The sequence below is a fragment of the Cuculus canorus genome, chromosome 20 (assembly GCF_017976375.1).
Source record: "Cuculus canorus isolate bCucCan1 chromosome 20, bCucCan1.pri, whole genome shotgun sequence".
NCBI classification, from domain to species: domain Eukaryota; kingdom Metazoa; phylum Chordata; class Aves; order Cuculiformes; family Cuculidae; genus Cuculus; species Cuculus canorus.
The window spans coordinates 11,438,193-11,463,014 of record NC_071420.1 but is presented as its reverse complement, the minus strand read 5'-3'; the positions used below and the strand labels follow the sequence as shown (position 1 = coordinate 11,463,014).

The 24,822-nt window shown below is 52.5% G+C and overlaps 3 protein-coding genes across 7 annotated transcripts; 1 reads left to right on the top strand and 2 right to left on the bottom strand.

The window, feature by feature from the left end:
* Positions 1 to 383: 383 nt before the first annotated feature.
* Positions 384 to 7,731, top strand: SUMF2 (sulfatase modifying factor 2). Of its 3 annotated transcripts, none has more exons than XM_054084916.1 (9): positions 384 to 640; positions 913 to 1,069; positions 2,232 to 2,362; positions 2,916 to 2,960; positions 3,148 to 3,298; positions 3,857 to 3,912; positions 4,549 to 4,633; positions 5,967 to 6,132; positions 6,691 to 7,731. In XM_054084916.1, exons 2-9 carry the CDS (start codon positions 925 to 927, stop codon positions 6,794 to 6,796), a joined length of 885 nt encoding a protein of 294 aa, XP_053940891.1. In that variant the 5' UTR covers positions 384 to 640; positions 913 to 924; the 3' UTR covers positions 6,797 to 7,731. The 3 variants fall into 3 exon arrangements, with proteins under 3 accessions (XP_053940891.1, XP_053940890.1, XP_009556964.1); XM_054084915.1 differs by having other exon boundaries at positions 482 to 640; positions 2,218 to 2,362; XM_009558669.2 differs by having other exon boundaries at positions 483 to 640; positions 2,248 to 2,362.
* Positions 7,732 to 7,868: 137 nt separating this feature from the next.
* PHKG1 (phosphorylase kinase catalytic subunit gamma 1) lies at positions 7,869 to 18,924 on the bottom strand. 3 transcript variants are annotated; one of them, XM_054084913.1, is made up of 11 exons: positions 18,790 to 18,845; positions 17,966 to 18,027; positions 15,061 to 15,194; positions 14,607 to 14,782; positions 14,221 to 14,275; positions 13,549 to 13,614; positions 12,130 to 12,293; positions 11,145 to 11,235; positions 9,898 to 10,051; positions 9,689 to 9,814; positions 7,869 to 8,648 (listed from the first exon to the last, which is right to left on the bottom strand). In XM_054084913.1, exons 3-11 carry the CDS (start codon positions 15,141 to 15,143, stop codon positions 8,397 to 8,399), a joined length of 1,167 nt encoding a protein of 388 aa, XP_053940888.1. In that variant the 5' UTR covers positions 15,144 to 15,194; positions 17,966 to 18,027; positions 18,790 to 18,845; the 3' UTR covers positions 7,869 to 8,396. The 3 variants fall into 3 exon arrangements, with proteins under 3 accessions (XP_053940888.1, XP_053940889.1, XP_053940887.1); XM_054084914.1 differs by lacking the exon at positions 17,966 to 18,027 and having other exon boundaries at positions 18,790 to 18,924; XM_054084912.1 differs by lacking the exon at positions 17,966 to 18,027 and having other exon boundaries at positions 18,287 to 18,907.
* A 2,240-nt stretch (positions 18,925 to 21,164) lies between these two features.
* CHCHD2 (coiled-coil-helix-coiled-coil-helix domain containing 2) lies at positions 21,165 to 24,822 on the bottom strand. Its single transcript, XM_054084995.1, has 4 exons — positions 24,656 to 24,822; positions 22,742 to 22,988; positions 21,981 to 22,140; positions 21,165 to 21,483 (listed from the first exon to the last, which is right to left on the bottom strand). The coding sequence occupies exons 1-4, from the start codon at positions 24,703 to 24,705 to the stop codon at positions 21,473 to 21,475; spliced, it is 468 nt and encodes a 155-aa protein (XP_053940970.1). The 5' UTR covers positions 24,706 to 24,822; the 3' UTR covers positions 21,165 to 21,472.

The following is a 24,822-nucleotide window of genomic DNA, read 5'->3' as shown; positions in this document are numbered from 1 at the left end:
TTGCTTTGTAGTTCTGTGCTTGCTCATAAATAAAACTGAGGAATCGGGGTACTCCCCAGTGCCTTGAAATGTGTTGTGTCCTGTGTTGTCATCCTTGTCCTAAAGGGTAGGTTTTTAGTGCTGTTCCTGCTGCCTGGCAGTGTTTATGGACCATTGGCTCTTGGCAGGATGGCGCCTTTGGGTCAAGCGCCTGAGAGGTGGTTGGGTTTATAGGAGGGGAACCTGCTGTCCTAAGTGATTTTCCCTAATCCTCGTGCTTTGTTAGCAGCTGGGACTCCCCGAGTCACGAGGGGCTGGCAGAATGACTATAAAAGCAACTTATTAAATGAAAACAAGCCCCCGAAGCTGCTTTTGCTCGGAAACTGCGTGCTTGGGGTGGGGAGGTGATGTGCTGGTACCCAGATGCGTTTCATGCGCAGAGGCGAAATGCCGCTCATCATTTAGCCAAGAACGGATCCTGTGCCAGCCACGCGTGCTTGGGAACGCCAGGCCCCGGAAACACTTCCCCATTGCGCAGCTCTTCTGGGTCAGAGCCCTGCTTCCCTCCTGCCTCGCCGCAGCTCTGGGATGGCAGTCGGGAGAGAGGCGCTGGCATTGCTGGCGTGCTGGTGCGTGCTGGGCAGTGGCCGAGCCCTGCAGGGTGAGTGCGGGGCTGGGGGCTCACCCCACTGCCACAGTGACCTTTGCCTAAAGGAGCCGCCTTGCTCCTGCCTGGAGCCTGGAGCCTTTCCCAAGGCAGGCACTGAAAATGTGGCTTCTGAGTGTTTTAAACCTCATGCAGAGCTACACAAACACTCATCGCAATCACTGACCCTCCCTCTAATGCCTACAGTGGCTTCCTGGCAAATAACGCATTCTCTTCTGCGCGGTCATGGTTACCATATGCAAGTTCTCACACTGATTTCCTTTTAGCATTTGGAAAGGATGAAAGCATGGTGCAGCTGCCCGGAGGGAAGTTTCAGATGGGATCTGGCTCCCTGGAGAAGAGGAACGAGGAGGGCCCCGTCAGGGAGGTCACGGTGGAGCCCTTTGCTATCGACAAATATCCCATCACAAACAGGGATTTCAGGTAAGAGCAACGGTTCCAGTCTGCTCCGCTCGCAGGGGCTCCGGCAGCCACGGGGAGGGGGAGGTGGGTCTGAAAGCCAACGCTTCAGTGCTCACAGCAGCTCCGTTAGAACAAAAAATGTGTCTGTTGGTAATAAACCATCTGCGTGGGCACAGGGGCTCTTGATCAGGGAGTGCAGAGATGGGATGAGGGAGATGTTTTTGAGCTGCAAGAGGGGAGATTGAGATGAGATCTTAGGGAGAAATGTTTTGCTGTGAGGGTGGGGAGGCCCTGGCCCAGGTTGCCCAGAGCAGTGGTGGCTGCCCCATCCCTGGAGGGGTTCCAGGCCAGCTTGGATGGGGCTTGGAGCCCCTGATCCAGTGGGAGGTGCCCCTGCCCATGGCAGGGAGTGGAACTGGATGGGCTTTGAGGTCCCTTCCAACCCAACCCATTCTGTGAAGATGAAGCATCTTCCTAGTGTAGCTTGCAAATATACTGGGGTTTTTTTTCCTTTTCACCTTTTCCCCTTGCTTTTTCCTTTTTTCCTTTTCTTTTTTTCCTTTTCTCCTCTCCTTGATTGCTTTTTTAGGTTTGCATGTTTTTCTCATTATCACTGCTGTCCTGTTTCAGGTTCCTATAGTTTCAATTTCCATTTGCAAATACCAGCCCACTCCACGTATTTTACGGATGTCCTTGTACAAACACTAATAGATGCACTGGGGAAAATGCCTTTATTTGCCTGGCTGGGTCGTTGTTTAGAAAAAAGCAATGCTTCCATGCCCAGACACACACCAGAAAGGCAATTACAGCTACTTAGGCGATAGGAAACAACCAGAACAGAAGTGCTGTGAGATTATTCAACAGAATGTAATGGGTTTTTTTTTTCATTTTAGCGACATGTAACTAAACAGCAAATACAGGTTTTAGTGGCTTTTAAGGGATTTTTGATCCATGCAATTGTAACATTTCATAGAAGGGGGTGAGTTTACCTGCAGGGGTAACATAAAAACTCACAACAGATGCAAACGGTCTGTTTTATCTGTTAAATCTCCCCGAGCACTACTGGAACAGTGCTGGGGAGGAGCCAGGACTCCGCAGATGGGGGGTCTGTGGGTCAGGATGTTCTGCTTTGCTCTGGACCTGTTGTGTGTGCAGATCACCGTGTGTAGTGGTGTGACTCTAGGAGAACTCTTCCCCAGGGAGTTTGTTAGAGACAAGAAATACAAAACAGAAGCAGAAGCATTTGGCTGGAGCTTTGTTTTTGAGGATCTCGTGTCTGAAGAGCTGAAAAAAAAAGTCACCCAAAAATTGGAGGTAAATCTGAATCCACGGGATTGTGATGATGATGGAGGTGGCATTTCTGAGCATGTCCCTGTCTGACCTCTTGGTTCTCAGTTAAAAATAAACCCAGAAGGGGAGACCCTTGCTGCTATCGCTTTTCCACTAAGTAGCAGCTGCCTCAGTGCAGAGCCTGGTTTACTTCAGCCTTGGGTTGTTTTGGTTTTGAAGCTCAGGGCAGGGTTGAGCCCGGGTTGATCGATGGCCCTTCTCTATTTCCATCCTCGCCAAACACTGTCAGGCCGGACTCCCGAGACGCTCCAGGGAGCTGGGAGAGAGCAAAACACCTTTCAAAGTGCTTTATTAATCAAACCTTAAAATAGAAAACCTGACCAATGTGGGCTACTTGGTCTGTTTTCACTTTTAAAAGCAGGTGCCTCTGCTCTGCGATGGCTGCGATAACCCAAATCAAAGTACAGCGTTAATCATTCCCAGACTAACAAGTGCTCCTCTTTGCACGCTCTGCTGTAGGATGGTGTCAGGGGGTGTCGGCAGTTTGGCTTTATCCTTCTGTCCTTTCTTTTCCCAGTCTGCCCCGTGGTGGCTGCCGATCGAGAAGGCTTTTTGGCGACAGGTAGGTAAAAATCCGGTGTGGCAAGTTCTCTCCGTGCTGGGAGCCCACACATGGTGCACTGAACCCTATCGACTGGAACGGGGGGGGAAAAACAGCATCTCTGGTCACTGCCTTGGTCTGTTGTGTACTTTTTGAATTGAAAAGGTTATAAAATGAATCTAAATCTGTTTGATGCAATCCTCCACAGCCCTCAGGTCCTGGCTCCAGCATAAAGGACCGGCTGGATTTCCCGGTGCTGCATGTCAGCTGGAACGACGCGCAGGCATTCTGCGCCTGGAGAGGGAAGAGGCTCCCGTCAGAGGAGGAGTGGGAATTTGCTGCCAGAGGAGGACTGGAGCGTATGTACCATGAGCTCGGGCCTTTCTCCACATTAGCCATCGAGTAATGTTGGTTCTATCAGTCCAAACCTCCATCTAGAGATGTTTTCAGAGGTTAATCTGGGAGGCTAAACCACCTGGGAGTAAATTAATAGTAATAGTAGCAGTAACAATAATAGTAATAGCAGTAGTAGTATAGGAAGAAGAAGTGGCTTATCTTATAGTCTTAATGTGTCTTCCTAAACAAAGCACTTCTGTCAGCTATAAATACCATTTCATGGATTTGGGACAAGGAGCGACCCCCCAAAGTGGTGCTGGCATGAAGCAGCTGGGGTCACTGGGAGGAGCAAGGGACTCCCTGGCACAAGTGATGGTTTGTAAAGAGGAAGCAATCGCTGATTCCCACCTCACCTTGCCTCCTTGGCAGTGGCCAGAGGGATTTGGCAGCTGGCCCTGTTCCTACAAGCCCTCTCGGTGGCCTGAGCTGAGCAGAAAAGGACACAAAAGCTTGGTTAGAAATAAGCAAACGCAAAGGCTGGGTTGACACAGGGGTAATGGGCATCTCTTCCTCCTTGGCAGAGAGGGTGTATCCCTGGGGAAACAAGTTTCAGCCGAACCGTACAAATCTGTGGCAGGTAAGATCCTAAACTTCATCCCATCAACACTGAGCTCTTCTGAGGGGGGTGTTTCACTCAACCGCAGAGCATGTGTGGTTCCCGAGGGGGCTGCGCGGCTGCCTGAGGAGCCTTACCTGCAGGATAGTGAAATTCAGTTCCTAGTGGGTTGTCCAAAATACCCTTCGAGGAGCAATCTAGCGCAGCTTCCCTGGGAAACGAGGCTTTCAGTGCTTCCGGAACTTCATACATCACCAAAAATTCATACATAAATTTTGTTGGAAAGGGGGTTGCCTTAGGATGGGTAATTGCCTCTCTTGGCCAGAAATGCTGTGTGGAGTTACTTGGTCAAGCTGGTGAAGCCCTGGCAGAGGCTGCCCAGGGCAGTGGGGGAGTATCCATCCCTGGAGGGGTTCAAAAGCCATGTGGCCATGGCACTTCAGGATAGGGTTTAGCAGGCACGGTGGGGTCCAGCTGATGGTTGGACTGGATGAGCTGAGAGGGCTTTTCCAACCTTAATGGTGCTATGGTTCTATTTTGCAACAGGGAGTTATTTCCATCATTTAAGCATAACACAGCCCTGTGAAGAACAGGACCTCATGTCGTCTCCACCCTCACCACCCTCAGTCTTTGCTCAGAGTGATCTTTCTTCCCCAGGGCAACTTCCCAAGGGTTGACACAGCGGAAGATGGTTATCACGGTGTCTCTCCGGTAGCAGCGTTCCCTCCTCAGAACAACTACGGTACGAAGCAGACATCCCGACCCTGGCTGTGGGGGCAGCATCTGCCTCCTGTTGTACATTCAGCGCTTAATTATGAAGTCCTACAATTGCAGCGAGGTTTCAGATAGGACATGGGACCACATCAGCATCTTGGTAGAGTAACCGAGCCCAGTAAAAGTCCCAATGGCTGTTACTGAAGTTGGCAGAACCCTAGAATGTCCTGAGTTGGAAGGGATCCATAAGGATCCTCAAGTCCAACTCCTGTCCCTGCACAGGACAACCCCAACATTCGCTCTGTGGGGCTGAGGGCGTTGGCCAAATGCTTTTGGAATACTGTCAGCGTTGGTGCCGAGACTGCTTCCCTGGGAGCTGTTCCAGGGCTCCATCACCCTCTGGGGAAGAACCTTTTCCTCATGTCCAACCTAACCCTCCCCTGGCACAGCTTCCTGCCATTCCCTCGGCTCCTGTCCTTGGTCACCAGAGAGAAGAGCTCAGCGCCTGCTCCTCCTCCTTCCCATGTGAGGAAGCTGCAGAGCGCTATGAGGTCTCCCCTCAGTCTTCTCCAGGCTGAACAGACCCAGGGCCTTCATCTGCTCCTCACACTCTTCCCCTCCAAACCCTTCCCCAGCTCCGTGCCCTCCTCTGGATGCTCTCCAGTACCTTTAGATCCTTTTAATCCTGTGTCTCCCAGAACTGCTCACAGTGCTCAAGGTGGAGCCGCCCCAGTGTGGAGCAGAGCGGGACAATCCCCTCCCTGGCCCGGCTGGCGATGCCGTGCTGGATGCACCCAGGACACCGTTGCCCTCTTGGCTGCCAGGGCCGTGCTGGCTCTCGTGCACCCAGCGCACGTCCATGCACCAAACCATCCTCTGCTTTTATTAGCAGTCAATTACGTGATTTACCTGACAATCCCCAGTGCATTCTGAGGGCTGCGCGTGCCATGCTCTCATGCGGATAAGAAACAATGAGACCCACTAAACTTGGAATTTGTTGGAAAGACACAGGGGCCAGTTTTCAACATGGTAAAGAGCTGCTGGTTCCCAGTCTCACCATTAAATCATGCTCTGCCAATGATGCTTGAAATGTTGCACCCCTTTGCCATCCACCAAAGTGCCTCTGCAGCCCTTGCAAGAGTGGTGAAGCCCTGGCAGAGGCTGCCCAGGGCAGTGGGGGAGTCTCTATCCCTGGAGGGGTTAAAAAACCATGTGACTGTGGCACTTGGGGACAGGGTTTAGTGGGCACGGTGGGGTTGGGCTGATGTTTGGACTGGAGCTTGGAGTTCTTTTCCAACCTTAATGATTATATTATATACTTATGCTCTCATAATCCTGATGCAAACCAATCCATATCTCAGGGCTCTACGACCTGCTGGGAAACACTTGGGAGTGGACTGCATCAGAGTACCCGGCCCCGGGACTCGCATCGAGGCAGCGTGCTCAGAAAATGCACGTCCTGAGAGGTGCCTCGTGGATTGACACTGCAGATGGGTCTGCAAATCACAAAGCTCGTGTTACTACCAGGTAGGTCAGGGCAAAGTCCAGGCGCTGTTTCATAGAATAATGGAATGGTTTGGGTTGGAAGAGACCTTAAAGGCCATCCAGCTCCATCCCTCTGCCATGGGCAGGGACACCTCCCACTGGATCAGGGGCTCCAAGCCCCATCCAACCTGGTCTGGAACCCCTCCAGGGATGGGGCACCACCACTGCTCTGGGCAACCTGGGCCAGGGCCTTCCCACCCTCACAAGAGATAAAAATTCACAGTGATTTCTTCTGGCTTTATCTTAAAAGACATTTGTTTATTGCTACTTAGTCTTTCTGAGAAGCAGTCAGGAAAACATACTGCATATGCTGCCACCGATTTTCCTGCTATAAATCCTTTGCTACCAATTCTCCTGCTATAAATCCTTTCCAAACTGCTTCTCAACTTTTGTATTTCCCATCATGTACTTAGAATTAAATGCTTAAGTTATTCAAGGGAAGTGGAAGATGTTCCTCGTCTGTTATAGAGGGTCACATTCAAGGATGCAAGTGTTCACTAGGAAGGTTCCCTAACTTTGCATCTCTTTTTTCCCCATAAGAATGGGCAACACACCAGACTCGGCCTCCGACAACCTCAGCTTTCGCTGTGCTGCCAACGTGCCCCCTGTCACAGCCGAGAAGAGCCGGACGAAACCTGAGCTCTGAAGAGGTTGCTCAGAGAGACCTGAAGGTGTTTTCTCCTGTGGAGATGACGGTGACCCCCAACCCTCACTTGCCCTTAAACCTCGACAGTTTTCAAAATGAAAAATAAATACTTTCAGCTAAAGCTCCTTTCTGCACTGGGGCTGCGCAGGAGCAGGTGGGGGGAATGGCAGGCAGGGGGGTTGTCTTGAATGTCCTTTGATATTATAGCTCTCCTTTTGGTGTCTGTTAAATAAGTGAGGGGTAAGTGCATGTGGAAACAGGACGGAGCTGCTCTGACCTCCAGCCCCAGGGCCTCCGTGAGGGGGGAGTGGTGGGGACACAGCCCTGGAAAGGGGACCTGGACATTGATCCCCACCTCCTCAGCAAGTCCCAGCTTCACGCTCTTAACCAAAATGTGTTGCCTGGTGTGCAGTAGCCAATCTCTTCATCACCCAGAGAGATGCTGTTTCATTCGGAGTTTGCCAAGTTCTGGACACTCAGGGGGATGGACTCTCCAAAACTCGAGTATAAAGCCCTCAACAGAGATCCACGATTTTAGACACTACAGATAGATAAATAGTCATGGACTTCCCGGAAAAGTCATGTATATTCATACATTTTCTGAGAAATCATTATAGTATTTTGATTTTTACTGTGCATGCACCCCAAAATCCTACATGCACTACTCTACAGTCTTTGTGCCATCTCTAGTGGGTATTTCACAGCCCTTCACTGATGAACTTTCCATGCTTTCTCACCAAATCATCCTAATAAGGTATTAAAAGTGGATCATTAGTCCTTGCATTTCTCAGTTATCACATCCTGCTTGGCTCAGCCTGTTTTCCAGGATGCATCTGAGCTTCAGTTTGCCTTATGGCATCATATCAAGGTTAGTTTTGCTAACCTTGGTAAGTACATTTAATCTTGGTGGCTTCTTTTCTCATAACAAATTGACCAATTTAGTGATAACAAACTCACCTGCAATCCAACTTCTGGCTCCTTGCAAAATCCTTTTGAGTTTAGGGATTTTTCGCAGTTTTACAATTTCATGATTTTACGATTTCTTTCAACAATTTCATCTGCTGAGCCTTCCCAAAAGTAAAATAAGGCAACTTTATTGTCCCTTAAACAGTGACAAAATGACACGCGTGCTCATTCCTAAGTGCACAGACGCACAAACCAGTGACCCAACTCTCCCAGGTGTTATAACCAGCATAAAAGCTACAAACCAGCCATGCAGGAGCGATACCACCAAACCTGACAGGACCAGGAGCCCGGAGAGCATGCAGAGGGTGAGGACACCCCTTTGGGTATTGCTCATCCCTCCGCCACCAGCGATTGCCCCAAAACGTCCTGCTCCAGGGCTGAGCTGAGCCTCTTCCCAAGCAGCTTTGTGGCTCCAAGCGCACTTGGAGCTGCAGTTGGTTACGGCTCTATTAGAAGCAGCTTCTCCAAACCCATCCCTTAGAGCAGAACACACCCTGGGGACAAATCACAGTTGTCTGCTGGGTTTGCATTTACCTGACCTGAGGGAGCCATATCTCTAAGGAAAAGCAAAAGAAATCACCAGTCGGTGTTCAAAAACTTTACTCGCCTTAACTCTGAGCAAACTCATCGGCCATCAAAACAACCCTTCCTCGGCTGCCAAGGTCAGCAAAATGGCCTTGCAGGTGTTCTCAAAGAGAGCAGCTCTGTTCTGCGCCTCCCCCTTCTTCACCCAGTGCCTGTAGGTCCTGAAGGCGCAGGCGTCGATCAGCTTGCGGACGGGCTTCAGCGCGTACGGGTCCCGCACCACCAGCTCCCTGGTGACCGACTTGACCAGACGGTACTGGTAGTAGATACGGACCGACGCCAGGACGGTTAAGCCGATCACCTGCAGCACAGCAGGGGAATAGGCTGAGATTTGTAACCAATCCTTCAATGGAACCAGATCAGCCCAACCTGGCCTTCAACACCTCCAAGGATGGGGCAGCTACCACTTCCCTGTTCCAGTGCGTTCCCACTCTCATAGTGAAGAAATACCTCCTTACATCTTGTCTAAATCTGTCCCTCTCCAGTTTATCCCCACTCCCCCTCATCCTATCACCACAAGCCTTTGTAAACAGTCCCTCCCCAGCTTTCTTGTAGCCCCTTCAGGTACTGGAAGCTGCTCTAAGGTCTCCTTGGAGCCTTCTCTTCTCCAGGCTGAACAAGCCCAACTCTCTCAGCCTGTCCTTGTATGGGAGGTGGCTCCAGCTCTTGGATCATCCTTGTAGCCCCCTCTGGACCCATTCCAACAGCTCCATCTCCTTCTCATGTTGAGGATCCCAGAACTGGACACAATACTCCAGATGAGGTCTCACAAGAGAGGAATAGAGGGTCACATTCACTTCCCTCTCCCTGCTGGCCACGTTGCTTTTGATGCAGCCCAGGACATGGTTGGCCTTCTGGTCTGTGAGTGCACATTGCCACCTCATGTCGAGCTTCTCATCAATCAGCACCCCAAGTCCTTCTTTACAGGGCTGCTCTCAGTCACTTCATCCCCCCTAATGCCACTTTGGGTACCTCTGTGCTGCCTTAATGCCCAGTTATAGGAAAGGGAAAGGAATCCTCTTTCTTTTATCAGCTTTTGCATCATTTGATGCATCCATGTGATGTCTGGCTCATTGATTTCCCCTTAAAAGTTCTTAATGGTTTGGGTGGGGGAAGACTTCTCTTTTCTTCTTCAATTTCCTCCTGTGAAAAAGCCCTTAGGAAGTATCAGAAAGCAAGCAAAACAGTGCTCAGAGAAGGGTCTCCACCCAGACTGCTACATCCAGCCAAAGCCCAAGTCCACCAGCTGTGTTGAACTCCCCGTTCAGCAAACCCATCCCACCACTTAGCTCCTGCATCTCCTGGGGTCAGGGAGTGCGACATCCCTAGAGTCAACCTCACCCTGAATTTCCGGAAGGGGCTGAAGTGCCGGACCTCCTCCACGTCATACTGCTGGAAGAAGGGGTGGGCCAGCGCCTCACCAGCTGTGTACCGTTGCTGCGGGTCCACCACCAGGAACCTGGAGATCTGTACAAAGGCAGCAGCTCACCCTGGGCTGTCCCAAGTGTCTGCAACACCTCTCAAAGGTTTGCCCATTCCCAAGCACCTACCAAGTCCTTGACGGTGTCTGAGCGGTCGTCCCACTCCGGGGAGCCAAACTGGTAGTCCCCATTCATGATCATCCGCAGCATCAGCATCTGCTTGCGATGCCAGAAGGGAGGCGAGCCGGCCAGCAAGGTGTACATGATCACACCGGTGCTCCACCTGCGGGCAGCCCAGTGGCCCCTTCCAGCGCCAGGCAGCACCCAGGGGCACCCAGCTGGATCCATGTCCCAGCGGCGGCTCACTACCTCCCCCCATCCAGCTTTGCCACCCTGGAAAACCAGGAGGACGCTGCCCTGCGTGGTGCCTGATGAGGGAGTCTGAGCTCGCTGCTGGGGCTCGTTAGCCTGGATGGGTAACAAGGAGCAAGGACTGCCCTGCTGCTGCGGTGGAATTCGGGGTTTTTGAGTAGAGTTGCTTCAGGGCTGCCCTCCTGGATGCTGCAAGAGGAAGCTGTGACTTGGAGGTGTTTGCCTTTCTTGGGTTTTTTAGGGGAGGCTGGATACTCTGGGGCTGTCTCAGTTCAGGCTGTGGTGGGCAAAGTGTCCTGGTGTGGGGTTTAATGGGGTATTGAACAAGTTGCCCAGGGAAGTCGTGGCTGCCCCATCCCTGGAGGGGTTCCAGGCCAGGTTGGATGGGCCTTGGAGCCCCTGATCCAGTGGGAGGTGTCCCTGCCCATGGCAGGGGGTGGGACTGGATGATCTTTAAAGTCCTTTCCAACCCAAACTATTGTACGATTCAAACTGAAAAGACGCTGAAATGCCCTGGTGTGTCTCAATCACTTGCTTATAGCTCCGACCACCGCAGACCTGAACCCAAAACCACCAGAGATGGTGGCAAAGACCCACAGGGCTCAGACTGAATTCTGACAGTCTTTCCTGAGCTGGCTGCTCTCTCAGGGGTTTCTTTGGGCTTGTGTCTTTCTATGAGGTGTGTTTAAAAAGCCCCCATGTCTTGGAGCCCAGCCCCGAAGTGACTTTTACAAACAAAAAGTGTTGCTTTCCGTCCTCCCTGATGGGGCAAAGCAGGGAGATGGGCTCAACCCCAGGCTGCTTCTGCCCCAGCCCTGTGCCAGAGCGCCCCTGCTCACTAGGACAGCCCCTCATGGCCCCCGGGGATGTTTTTTGATGCATCATTTAATTTCTTCCAAACACTCAAACCGATCCCTATCTGCACAACTCTTGCTGTGCCTCAAACCACATGCATTTTGGGAACAGCCTGAGAGGCCAGGTGGGAAGGGAAGCATCTCACTCACATATCAACCTCCTTCCCGTAGCCTTCGTGCTCATCGTCCATGGAGCACTGCAGGATTTCGGGGGCCAGGTAACCAGGTGTGCCACAGATCTCTGCAAAGATCACAGAATCATTAAGGTTGAAAGGGATCTCCAAGATCATCCAGTCCAACCATCAACACACAGCACCAACTTCCCTACTAAACCATGTCCCAAAACACCACATCTAGACATTTTTTTAATCCCTCCATGGATGGAGACCCCACCACCGCCCTGGGCCGCCTCTGCCAGGGCTTCACCATTCTGTCAGGAAATAAATTGTTCCTAATAACAAATCTAAACCTCCCCTGGCACAATTCTGAGGCCATTTCCTCTTGTCCTATCACTTGTCATTTGGGAGAAGAGACCAAGGTGGGGCTGAGTATCCTCCTGAGCCACCCAGAAGGCTTTGTGCCATCCCACCCCCAAGAAGTCGATGAGTGGGGCCTGGATCCTATCTCTGCAATGATGGTGCTTGCAGGGAGTAACTGCAACTTGTGAGCATCTGACTTCACTTGGTGGATTATAATGGCTAAAAAGCGAGTGAAGAGAGCACTGGGGATGCCAGGGAGTGCGGCGAATGCCTGTTGTTGGTTGTGTGGCTCTCTGGAGGGTAGGACTTAGGGAAAAAATCCTTAATGTGGGGCAATAAAGAGATGGGATAATGAGGGTCAACCAGAGGGAAAAAGAATTGGAAAGAATACAGTGGTTTTCCTAACAGGCAGCAACTTCTTCAGGGCATGGAGTGCAGTGTGGAGGCTGTGCTGCAGGCAGAGCTGGGCTCGGGTGCAAGCAGGAGCGCGCCTGAAGCCAACAGGCACCCACGTGCACCTGTGGCAGCAAGACTGGCCCCAGGGAGACACCGGGGCTGGAGAGACTCCACAAACTTGCCATGGACACTGCAGCAACAGCGTGGCCATACCAGTCACGGGCCAGCTTGGCATTGCAGCCACCTCACCATTTTCCTACCTTTGAGTTTCTCATTCTCGTGCAGCTGGCAGGAGAAGCCAAAATCTGTCAGCTTAATGTTCATGTCATCATCCAGAAGGATGTTTTCCGGTTTCAGGTCCCGGTGGACAATGTTGATGGAGTGGAGGTACTGGATCACTTCCAGTAGCGCCCGCATGATCTTCCTGGAGATCACAGAATCATAGAATCAACAGGTTGGAAAAGACCTCTTGGATCATCGAGTCCAACCATTCCTATCAACCACTAAACCATGTCCCTGAGCACCTCGTCTACTCACCTTTTAAATACCTCCGGGGATGGTGACTCCATCCCCTCCCTGGGCAGCCTCTGCCAGTGCCAGATGACCCCTTCTGTGAAAAATTTTTTCCTGACGTCCAGCCTGACCCTCCTCTGGCGCATTCCCATTCCCTCTTCAGGCCATTCCCCCTTGTCCTGTCCCCTATCACTTGGGAGAAGAGCCCAGCTCCCTCCTCTCCACAACCTCCTTTCAAGCAGTTGTAGAGAGCAATAAGATCTCCCCTCAGCCTCCTCTTCTCAAGGCTGAACAACCCCAGGTCTCTCAGCCACTCCTCATGAGACTTGTTCTCCAGCCCCTTCACCAGCTTCATTGCTCTTCTCTGGACACGCTCCAGAGCCTCAACATCCTTCTTGGAGCGAGAGACCAGAACTGAGCCCAGGATTCGAGGTGCGGCCTCACCAGTGCCGAGTCCAGGGGCATAATCACCTCCCTGGACCTGCTGGCCACACCGTTTCTGATCCAAGCGAAGATGGCATTGGCCCTCTTGGCCACCTGGGCCACTGCTGGCTCATGTTCAGTCAATCAACACCCCGAGGTCCTTCTCCTCTGTGCAGCTCTCCAGCCACTTTTCCCCCAGTCTGTAGCTGCACAGGGTTGTTGTGCCCCAAGTGCCACACCCGGCATTTGGCCTTGTTGAACCTCATGCCATTGGTCTCAGCCCAGTGGTCCAGCCTGTTCAGAGCCTCCCGACTCTGCAGCACATCGACACTTCCTTCCAGCTTAGTGTCATCTGCAAGTTTGCTTAGGGTGCACTCAATGCCTTCATCCAGGTCATTGATAAAGACATTGAACAGGATTGGACCCAGCACTGAGCCCTGGGGGACCCCACTTGTGACTGGCCTCCAGCTGGAGTTAACTCCATTGACCACCACTCTTTGGGCCTGGCCATCCAAACAGTTTTCCAAATGGGTGGCAACAGTATGTGTCCTAGCCCACAGGCCCAACAGCATCACGCTCCCGGGGAGAGGGACAGGGACCGCACTGCTCAGAACCTCTCTCTGAGCGCAGGAGCACAGCCCCAGGTGCTGGTTTGCCCTGAGGTGCTGTGCTGACAGCATCATCCTTGGAACCTGCCCTCCACTTTTCCAGTATGATTTTCAGCCACCTGCATCTGGCCTTACCTGGTTTCCTTCTCACTTAAGGTGACTTTCTCAGTGAGGTAGTCGAAGAGCTCCCCTCTCTTCATCCTGTACATGGCAAGGAAAGCAGAGCCAGGCAGCAGCTGAGCTATAGCAGCAAACCAGCCCTGAGCCCTTGGGGAGGAACACCTGGGCGGTCACTGCCCCTCAGCTGCCCCAAGATACCCTTTGCACAAAATGACAAGCCAACTTATTAATAAAATGGGTAAAAATGCCTCTAGATTCCTGCAAAACATCAGGCAGGAGAAGAAAAGGCTGTCTTCAGAGAGGGTGGGTTTTGAATGGGACAGGGATGGGGGTCTCCCAGTGCCATCGCCCTCTGCTGAGGTCTATTGTGCTGTCCTGGCATCACAAATCATGGCATCATACATGCCCTCGTCTTGCTGGGCATATAAATAACCCACGGGGATGCATGACTGCTCCCACCAAAGGTTATGGGGAAACCTGAGCAGCGCTGAGCCGCTGACGGAGGGGAAACACTGCTGGCAGCAAGGCTGCAACAAGCTGGCTCACAGCTATCAAAGCTTGTTTCTACCTTAAGCAAGAGCTGTTTGTCTCCCTGTTCTGCCCTGTTTGGGACATAAAAAAAAGCTGGGGCTTGTGGGAATAGGCTTGGGGAGATGGTGCTGGGGTGATGGGCAAGCTGGTACTTACAGGTCAAACACCAAGAAGAAGAAGGTGTTGGATTCATAGCTGTCCTTCAGCTGAACTGCAATGAAACATGGGGCTGTGAGCACAATGTATAGCGTGTTCCTGTCGGTTAACAGACTAAAAATTGCTGATCTAATTGCTAATTGAATGAATGAGGAGTTGATCTTCACTAGTGTGTGGCTTGGGAGACAACCTGGGCAGCACCGGCACTGCTGGTGTCTGTGCAGAGATAGAGCAAACAGTGCCTGAAGCAGGTGCCCTGTGTCATGTTAGGATCATTGGAGGTCTGAACCTCCAGGGATTTCACCCCAAAAACCCTTCATGGGGATACCATGAACAATAAATGGGGAAGAATCCCCCCTCGCCCTAATACTCAGAGCCCAACTTACTGACATTGGGGTGGCCTGAGACTTTCCGGAGGATGTCGATCTCTTTGGCGGTGGCTTCCCGCAGTTCCTGCACCTCCTTGGGGGATATGTTACCCGCTGTGATGTCGATAATCTTCACAGCAAACTCCTGCCGAGTGGTTTTGTGAATGCACCGACGGACAACACTGCTCACCCCCCTGCCAGGGACAACAGACAAGATGAGGGGGGCCCATTCCTCCCTGCTCAGCCCAACTTCGCAGCCATCAGCACCTCGGCTGGTTGGTTCTTTCACGTATGAGTGAGTTTTGCTGTGTTCCCCTCTCTTGGTGGGACAGAAGATTTCTGAGCTGATGGAAAGGGCTTCTTCATGCTAGTTTTAACCCCATGCTGCTGTGGGCTCTGCTCGTATCAGATTCGCTGTCCCTAGCAGGTACCGGAATAGGTGAAACCACAGCTTGCTAAAAAATAGCTTTACCTGCCTAAGACTTCTTTCGGCTCATATTTTTCATAAAACTCCTTGGATGAGTTCCAGTCTGGTAGATCTTCTTCCTTAGTCATCTCTGGCTCCTGTCTGGTGGCACCCTGGGCTCGTCAGCCAGCAGAAAGCGGCTGCAAGAAGAACACAGCAAGGATGGATGCTGGCTGCACCCACGAGAGGCACCTTCAAACCCTTCTCGATGAGTAAACATTGAGGAGGAGGAGGATCTTGGACTACAGACCAAAGGCGATATTTTGTTGGTTGGAAAAGCAAAGCTTTGCCCTCAGGACCTTGTGGAGATCCTGTTGAGAACAGGAGAAATCCCACTGGATCCCCATAGCCTGGCTGGGGCCAAGGCCATGGGAAACCCCACTGGATCCCCTATAGCCTGGCTGTCCCCAAAGGCAGAACCAGCCAGGGTGGGACTAAGGCTTTGGGAAGAACTGCAGCACCTCATATCCTCATCCCTTCCCACGGAGCAGCTGCACCCAGCTCGCAGGGCATCATCCTCCAGCTCCTACCACGTGCCTTGGCACACGCGTGTGAGGCTGAGCCATGTTTCTCCTAGTTTTTTCCACATGAGAAATCAATTTAACTAATATTTTTGAGTCTCCTGCCGAGGTGGCACAGGGAGAGCACGGAGCGAGCGCTGGTGGTGGAGGCAGCAGCTGAGCTGCTGCCTTAAGCTTGGCTGGAGGGAAACACATGAGGTAGCAAAGTGGTTTTGGCACAGCAGGTCCTCAGCAGCGGCCTCCAGAAACACCATCTCATGCCGACACCACCCAAAGACCCCTGCAAAGCCCCAAAATCTGCCTTGCCATTTTTTTCTGCCTCTTTTTTTTAACTGATTAAGATGATGAAGCTCTCCAGAATGGGTTGGCTGCAAACAAGGAGGAAAAAAAGAGTGTTTAAAGTGGAAGGAAAAGGACTAAGGAGGGAAATCAGGAGGCAACGGTGGATGAAGCAGTGTTTGGGGCTGAGTAGGTGCCTGGGCTGTCAGCTTTGTGGGGTCAGCCGAGGCCAAGCCCGCCTGAGGACAGCGGCCAAGTGAGTCTCCTCAGCCATACTCGTACAGCTGCCAGCAGCCTCCAAAAGTCCCGAATGGCTTTTGTCCCATTTATTTTTGCTCTCTTGCTCCTCCCCTCTCCGCAATATGCAGAGGAGGAATGGTACAACAGCATCTTGAGCTCTGGGACAGAGGAGGGGAAATAACCTGTAGTCCTGATCCCTAATTTTCACCGGTGTCCCTTTAAGCCCTGGGAACTGGATGTCCCCGGCTTGTTCCTACACCCTGCATTGCTGAAATCATGATTGTCCAGGTCCAGCTGCTTTGCAAACACACAAGGAGACCAAGCAGCTACCGTGCAAAGCAGCTCTTAGAAGCTTGGAAAGCAAAACTGTCTCTTTAAGGTGTCAGTTTGCTGCTGGGGGTGGGACAGTAGGTGGGCAGTAGAGCCCCAATACTGCAGATGTTCCTTTGCCCTTTTCTCCAAGGTAGCAATAACTGCTAGTACACTGAAAGGCAGGTTTGCATCTCTAAGTGTGTTTAAATCTTATTATTATCTGTCCTGACCTGGTTATAAGGCGTGATGGTGTGGTTTAGGTGTCTCTTCACTGCTGGGAGGGATGTCTGACGAGGGCTGGAGCATTTCTAAACAGCCATGAGTTTGATTTAATTGATAAAATTCTAGCTGCTGGAAATATGGTGAGGAATGCTGAACTAAGTCTGGGCTGAAATTATAAATGAGAGGCAGGAACAGGGAGCAGGGAAAAGAAAATATCTCCATGGTGTGGGGAAAAGAAACAGTTTTGGGTTTTTTTGAAGCTGAAAATCCAAGTTCTGGGGCTTGGTGGGAAGGGATGGAGGCAGGAGAGCACCTGCAGAGCGAGTGATGCCAGGGGGTGCCTGGGGCCTGCACGCTGCCTCCTGCGAGGAAAGGGCCCAGGAGTTTCATAGAACTATGGAATGGTTTGGGTTTGGAGGGACCTCAAAGCCCATCCAGTCCCACCCCCTGCCACGAGCAGGGACACCTCCCACTGGATCAGGGGCTCCAAACCCCATCCAACCTGGCCTGGAACACCTCCAGGGATGGGGCAGCCACCACTGCTCTGGGCAACCTGGGCCAGGGCCTCCCCACCCTCACAGGAAAACATTTCTGCTGAAGATCTCATCTCAATAGTAGAATTATAGAATAGTTAGTGTTGGAAGGGACCTTAAAGATCATCCAGTTCCAACCCCCTGGATCAGGCTGCCCAAGGCCCATCCAACCCGGCCTTGAACACCTCCAGGGGTGGGGCAGCCACGACTTCCCTGGGCAACCTGGGCCAGCGTCTCACCACTCTCATGGTGAAGAAACTCTTCCTAATGTCTAGAATTCTTCATAACGTCAATCTCCCCTCTTGCAGCTCAAAACCATTTCCTCTCATCCTCTCTCTGCCCTCCCTGATCCAGAGCCTCTCCCCAGCTTTCCTGGAGCCCTTTCAGCACTGGAAGCTGCTTCAAAGGTCTCCCCACAGCCTTCTTTTCTCCAGACTGAACAACCCCAACTCTCTCAGCCTGTCCTCGTACAGGAGGTGCTCCAGCCCTCGGATCATCTCTGTGGCCTTCTCCGGACTCACTCCAACAGCTCCAGGTCCTCTCTATGCTGAGGACTGAACCCATCCTCGTGTCCTCCAAGCAGCTGGTGTGAAGCACCGATAGGATAACTGGGATTTATTCCCAGGGGTTGAAGCTGCTTCACCTGAGGCAGAGACAGAGGGATCCTAGGATGCTGCCGCAGCGCATGCCTGGTCCCTGCTGTCAAACAGGGCTTTAAACATTTGCCTCGATAAATATTCAATAACATGCAAATATTTATGGAGAAACCCTAGCTGAAGGCAGCTTTTGATGCTCCAAACCCACCTAAAAGCTGGTTTTGATTGTTCAAACCCACTTGAAAGCAGCTTTTAACGGTTCAAGCCCACCTGAAAGCAGATTTTAATGGTTCAAATACACCTAAAAGCAGATTTTTATCAGTCAAACCCACCTAGAAGCAGGTTTTAATTGTTCAAACTCACCTAGAAGCAGCTTTTAATCGCTCAAACCCACCTAAAAGCAGCTTTTAATCGCTCAAACCCACCTAAAAGCAAGTTTTTGGGCCGAATAGGGGTGTCCCTCCCAGCGAATCCCTCCCCTCCTCCCACTTCGGAGCTCCCGGTAAATTAAGCAAACCGAAAATAATACCGAAAATGAGCTTTTTTGGGGGGAGTGGGGGGAGCTCAACGCCTGCCGGTTCCGAGTCCTCCCCGTCCGCCGAGCGGCGCCTCCCGCAGCCGGTGTGAATCCGGGGGGGATCCCGAGCCCGGGGATACCGGGAGCAGCGGGGATACCGGGAACAGCGGGGATACCGGGGACCCCGGGAGAAGGGGGAGCACCGGGAGAAGCGGGGACCCTGGGAGCAGCAGGAGCCACCCGGAGCCGAGAGAAGCGGAGATACGGGGAACAGGGAACCCGGGATAAACGGGACCCCGGGAGCAGCAGGAGCCACCGGGATCCGGGAGAAGCGGGGATACGGGGAACAGGGAAACCGGGATAAACGGGACCCCGGGAGAAGCAGGAGCCCCCGGGGGCCTGGGAGCACGGGGAGCACCGGGGATACCGGGAACCGGGGATCCTGGGAGAAGCGGGGATACCGGGAGCAGCAGGAGCCACCGGGAAAAGCGGAGACGCGGGAGAAACGGAGATACCGGGAGCAGCAGGGATAGTGGGAGAAGCGGGAGCCCAGGAGAATCGGGGATGCCGGAGCAGCGGGAGCCCCGGGAACCGCCGCCGCTGTCTCTCCGCCCACCCCCTCCCCGAGCCCCGTCTGACGCCACCGCCGCTCCCCGGGTCAGCCCCGCCCGCAGCGCGCGTGTGCGAGACCGGGGAGGAGGGGGAGACGGCACCGAGAGGGGGAGCGGTGGGGAAGGGGAGGTGCCTGCCCCCCTGCTCCGCTCTGTGAGACCCGCCTGGAGCCCCCAGTCCAGCACGGGAGTGCTCAGGGAGGACATGGAGCTGTTGGAGCGAGGCCAGAGGAGGCCACGGATATGATCCAAGGGCTGGAGCACAAGGCCAGGCTGGGAGAGTTGGGGTTGTTCAGCCTGGAGAAGGCTGCGGGGAGACCTTAGAGCAGCTTCCAGTGCTGAAAGGGGCTCCAGGAAAGCTGGGGAGGGGCTCTTTACAAGGGCCTGGAGTGATAGGATGAGGGGGAACGGTTTTAAGCTGAAAGAGAATAAATTGGGTTGTGGTGGCTGCCCCATCCCTGGAGGGGTTCCAGGCCAGGTTGGATGGGGCTTGGAGCCCCTGATCCAGTGGGAGGTGTCCCAGTCCATAGCCGGGGGTGGAACTGGATGGGAACTGGATTTCCTCATCCTTCCTTTCTGTCATAAAATACATAGAGCTGTTAGAGCAAGTCCAGAGGAGGCCACAAAGACGATCCGGAGGGCTGGAGCACCTCCTGTCCCAGGACAGACTGAGGGAGCTGGGGTTGTTCAGCTGGAGAAGAGAAGGCTGTGGGCAGACCTTAGAGCAGCTTCCAGTGCTGAAAGGGGCTCCAGGAGAGCTGGGGAGGGGCTGTTGGTCAGGGAGTGCAGGGATAGGACAAGGGGAACGGTTTTGAGCTGCAAGAGGGGAGACTGAGATGAAATCATAGGGAGAAATGTTTTGCTGTGAGGGTGGGGAGACGCTGGCCCAGGTTGCCCAGAGCAGTGGTGGCTGCCCCATCCCTGGAGGAGTTCCAGGCCAGGTTGGATGGGGCTTGGAGCCCCTGATCCAGTGGGAGGTGTCCCTGCCCATGGCAGGGGGTGGAACTGGATGGGCTTTGAGGCCTCTTCCAACCCAAACCATTCCCTGATTCTGTGATTCTTTAGTTGAAATACTTGAGAATACATTGTTAGACAGAGAGTTGGACAAATTACACCTGAAAATAATTCCTGTAGAGTGTTTGCACTGGTAGCACTTGTAACTACACACAGGTTAAGTCTTTTCATTATTGTACTGCAGTCGAGTTACTTGACAATAACATGGCTAGCAGCACATTAACATTTATACTTTGCCTCTCCTATCAGAAATAAGAACCAGCCTTTAGCAAAGAACTGCTGAAATCATTCCTGACCCAAACCATCCTATGGTTCTGTAATATGATTCTATGTCTGCTGCAAACTCCACCCCAGTCCAGTGCAGACATTTCTGGCGCAGATTGCTTTTTCCTTCTTTTCACCAGGCCACTGAAACACCTGGGAACTGAGAAGAGAGCCTGATGAGCAGAAGTCTCTGAGCAGAAAGCTGCTTGCATCACTAGGAAAGGCAGTTGTGTCCTTGTCCCCTACCTTTAAGGTAACCCCTCCCCATTTTGAATACCGATTTTATCCCCTCCCATCCAGGAACTGCAGATCAAAGACATGGCTTTTGGGAACAGGCAGCAGTATAAAAGCTCCTCAAGAAAAACAGGTCAAGCAATGAACGCATTTGTAACGGGAATTCTGCTTTTCTGTGCAACGTTATTCCCAACCACACTTCCTCTGGGAAATTCACCTTCCCAGGACTTGCTGTCCTCCTTTGCGCACGGCATACGGTGTTGCTGAAGTGCAGGAGGGCTCCTACACTGCAGGCTCCAGAGATTTTAGCACGATGCAAGCTGGCTGCTCCTCTGATGGGAAAAAGACAGTCTGCCCTGTCCCTCAGTAAATATTTTTAAACTGGAGATTTATTTTTTTCCTTCCTGTTGCAGCAGGAGTTTTGTCGCTCACTTCAGCCAGGTGTGAGGTGGAAAAGCTGCACCACCATCTCATGTCTGAGTCCACAACTCCCATCACAATATGAATAAAAACCTACAGCCTCAGCTCATGTTACTGGGAACAGAGTCTGATGTCAGACTGTTCTCCCTCAGAAGCGCACAGGGCTGGGGCTCAGGTAAGTCTGCCACAGAGATCCTGGAGTCAGACACAGCAACCACCGAGCTACAGGTGTTCCTGAACTCCTGGAGCTCCAGCTCTTCCAGCACCACTGGCAGAAGCCTGCCAAAATCAGTTCTTGCTTGCTCCCCCCCTTCAGACCCCACCCCAAAGTCCACTAAAGCAAGGCATTTGTAGAGAGAGTTTATTTATGCACCATATCACTTACATTCAACACAACAATCAGCAAACCAGTTAACCCAAACTAGCTCGTTCTGCTTTACTGTTCTTTCTTTCACTTTGTGCTAAATTGATTTGCGGCTGTATGTTGTATCACATCTGTAGCGGCTATGGCAGGAATCAAGCCACGAGAAGGACAATAGTGTGAAGAGATGAACTAACAAGATATTAGACAGCTTTAGACTTTATTACTGAAGCTTTTTTTTCATTCGTAGATCAGCTCTTGTAACATGGTCTTCAGCAACCTTGTTCTGCAGGCTTAGGCTAAACCTGTAAGATAAGAAATTATCACGGTTAATCGCAGTAAGTTTTCAATCCCTGGTCTTGCTTTATCTAGGGCAGGCATACGCGAGGGTGTTCCCCCTCCCCGCATCCGCTTGCTGGGACACGTTGCACTGCAGATTTCAGCAGTCCACTCCAGTATTTGGCATCTCTTTCCTGCCAGGTCAGGATGGTTTGTCAGCTGTGCCAAATGGGTGCCTTCTACAGGCCCCAGGCGTGCTGCCACCCCTCTCCTGAACAACTGTTTGCAGTCCATGCACCAGCTCAAAAGCTTGAGGAATTCATGCTCTCACCACCAGCAGATACATGTGCAAGACCAGAACAGGAAGCCAAACAAAACAGCAACTTGCTTTAACCAACTGCGGTGCATGTACTCTGAATCAATCACCATTCTTTACTGGATGGATTGAAAAAACTAGGCCATTCCCATGATAATTTCACTGATTATCTTGTTTCCTAGTGGTCTGGTAGCGCAGTCTACTTACCGTTAGCAAACCTGCACTGCTTCAGCACTTCACTGAAGCCCTCACACAGCTTGAGATCAGTCTGGTTCTGCGCACACTCCAGGAATTGTTTCATTTCATACTGGCAAGGAGCAAACTGCTGCTGCTGCTGCTGGTAGGCAGGCTGAGCCGCCTGCGGCTCCTGAAATAGCAGACACCTCCATAAGCGCCCTTCCAACAGCTCCAGCCTACAAAACCACCCCACCCCAATACCTGCTGTGTGCTTCTTCCCTGCATTTTAGTCAAAATGTTGTGTTATTTTTTAAATGGAAAACAAATAATGGGCTGAAGCACAAAATACACCTCCAGCGGTGGTATGATGCATTCTGGACACTTTGGCAAGTTACACTTGGGTAACTCTGCAAACATTTGGGTAAGTCTGAATAGCATTTGGGCAAGGTCATAGTATTATCTTAACATCTAAGCCACACAAAAACATCTTGCAATAGACCTTGCTGTCATCAGACCCGTAACACGAAGTCCTGCCTGAATTAGAGGGGTACTACAGTATAAACCAACACCAATACTCTATCACAAGCCCTTCTGCACCCCTTTGAGCTATGTTTAAGATGCTCATGGTCACTGTGGTAGTCACCTTGGAGACTATCTCTACAATTATCCCATTTTCCCAGCTGCAATGTGTGTGGTCTTTATTTCTATAGCAATTACCTCAACCTATACATAACAGATGTCCAGAGTTAACTGCGCCTCATTAGTTGGTGTCTAGTTGTGCCTTCTCTCACCTGATAAGTAATATCAGGCCTTGCAGCTTCAGAGCTGCTTCCTCCACCAAACCCTCCGGTAAGAGCATGACCGATGGTATGGCCGACGGCAGAGCCCACAGCAACTCCAGCAGCGGTTGTAGCCATCTGTGCCATCAGACCAGGCTGCTTTGGTGCAGGAGCAGCCACAGCAGAAGGCGGTGCTGCTGCTGGGACAGGCGCCCGGGCAGCAGGTGCTGGTGATGCAGCTCTCATTTGTGGTGCCCGACTGCAAGGACATAAGGAGAAAGATCACAGGGTAACTCCTCCTTGTTACACCCTGCACAGTGATAGCACGAAGGCAATGTTCTGGCCCGTGATTTATCACAGAATCATAGAATGGTTTGGGTAAGAAGCTCATCCAGTTCCAACCTCTCTGCCATGAGACAGGGATACATTCCACTAGATCAGGTTGCTCAAAGCGCCAAACGACCTGTCCTTGGGCACCTCCAGGGATGGAGTAACCACAACTTCTTTGAGCAACCTGTTCCAGTGCATAACAAGGTAAGGTTTGCAGGCTTCTTTTTGGCTGGATTTAAAGACTGATCGCATCCTCGTCTCAAAGGGGATGCTTTGGGGAAAATGAGATATAGAACATAGGGATACAATGAAGGGGAACGGTTTTCAGCTGCAAGAGGGGAGATTGAGATGAGATCTTCAGCAGAAATGTTTTGCTGTGAGGGTGGGGAGGCCCTGGCCCAGGTTGCCCAGAGCAGTGGTGGCTGCCCCATCCCTGGAGGTGTTCCAGGCCAGGTTGGATGGGGCTTGGAGCCCCTGATCCAGTGGGAGGTGTCCCTGCCCATGGCAGGGGGTGGAACTGCATGGGCTTTAAGGTCTCTTCCAACATAAACTGTTCTAGAATTCTAGAGATTAGGTTAGACATTTAGGTTAGAAATCTACAGATTTTGATTAGATGTTTAGATTAGAAGTCTGCAGTTTTAGGTTAGATGTTCAGGCTAGAAATCCATAGGTATCTATTTAGACTAGAAATGAAAACTGGCGGGTCAAGCAGGGCCTTCATACTCGAGCATGGAATGCCCAGCCCTGTGGCTCGGCAGGTACCAAGATCCATTCCATCCCTGCAGAACTGAGCCCAAAGCTAACAGGCCGGCTCTCCTCATCACCCCCCTAGATCCCCACCCCTCATCTCCACTCCCCCCCACCATCAATGGCCACCCCGTCCCCATCCCCATCAACCCCCATCCCCATCAGCCCTACCTCCATTACCACTCTAATCCCACCCCCACCATCACTCCCCCAAACAATCCCCCCATCTCCACCTCGCCACCCCCACCACGACACCCATCGCCCTCCACCCCCATCACCCCCCGCTACTGCCACCCCCACCATCCCAACCCCGACACCCATCACCCCATTATATCCCTGCCATCCCCATCCTGACCCCCATCCCATCACCCCCCAATCACCCCTACCATCATCATCCCTACCCCCAATCCCACACCAACAGCCTCCCATCCCACCCCCCTCACCATCCCCAATCTCCCCATCACCATCCCAAATCCCCCATCCCCACCCCCCTCACCCTCCCCGATCCCCCCACCCTACCCCCCTCACCACCCCCAAACCCGCATCCCACCCCCCTCACCATCCCCAATCTCCCCATCACCATCCCAAATCCCATCCCCACTCCCCTCACCCCACCCTCCTCCTCATCACCAATCCTCCCATCCCACCCCCCTCGCTATCCCCAATCCCGCCATCCCTCCCTCCCTCCCTCCCTCACCATCCCCAATCCCACCCCCACCCCCTTCACCAACCCCAATCCCCCTCATCCCCCCCAGACTCCCATCTCAATCCACCACCTCACCATCAACCAACACCCCCTTATCTCCCCTCCTCCCCCCCAGCCCCCCCCGAGCTGGCTTCAGGTCTCACCTGGCGGGGGGCGCCACGCGGGACGTGCGGCTGCGGCCGCCCCTGGGCATGGCTGGGGCCGAGGAGAGACCGGGAGCGACCGAGAAACACCGGGAAAGACCGAGAGAGACCCGCGCGGCGCGATGGCGGCTGAAGGTCACCCGACACCCGCGGACTGCGTCACTGCC

Bases quoted from the DNA above. Each gene is read 5' to 3' on its own strand.
- SUMF2 (XM_054084915.1), top strand. From the start codon at position 568: ATGGCAGTCGGGAGAGAGGCGCTGGCATTGCTGGCGTGCTGGTGCGTG. The intron at 2,961-3,147 runs GTAGGTAAAAAT...AATCCTCCACAG, and splicing joins AGAAGGCTTTTTGGCGACAG to CCCTCAGGTCCTGGCTCCAG. The intron at 3,913-4,548 runs GTAAGATCCTAA...TTTCTTCCCCAG, and splicing joins ACCGTACAAATCTGTGGCAG to GGCAACTTCCCAAGGGTTGA.
- PHKG1 (XM_054084914.1), bottom strand. From the start codon at position 15,143: ATGACTAAGGAAGAAGATCTACCAGACTGGAACTCATCCAAGGAGTTT. The intron at 14,276-14,606 runs GTAAGTTGGGCT...GTTTCATTGCAG, and splicing joins CTCAGGCCACCCCAATGTCA to TTCAGCTGAAGGACAGCTAT. The intron at 8,649-9,688 runs GTGAGGTTGACT...GCTGTGCTGCAG, and splicing joins GCCCCTTCCGGAAATTCAGG to GTGATCGGCTTAACCGTCCT.
- CHCHD2 (XM_054084995.1), bottom strand. From the start codon at position 24,705: ATGCCCAGGGGCGGCCGCAGCCGCACGTCCCGCGTGGCGCCCCCCGCC. The intron at 22,989-24,655 runs GTGAGACCTGAA...ATGTCCTTGCAG, and splicing joins CGCGTGGCGCCCCCCGCCAG to TCGGGCACCACAAATGAGAG. The intron at 22,141-22,741 runs GTGAGAGAAGGC...CTGCTATTTCAG, and splicing joins GGCCTGATATTACTTATCAG to GAGCCGCAGGCGGCTCAGCC.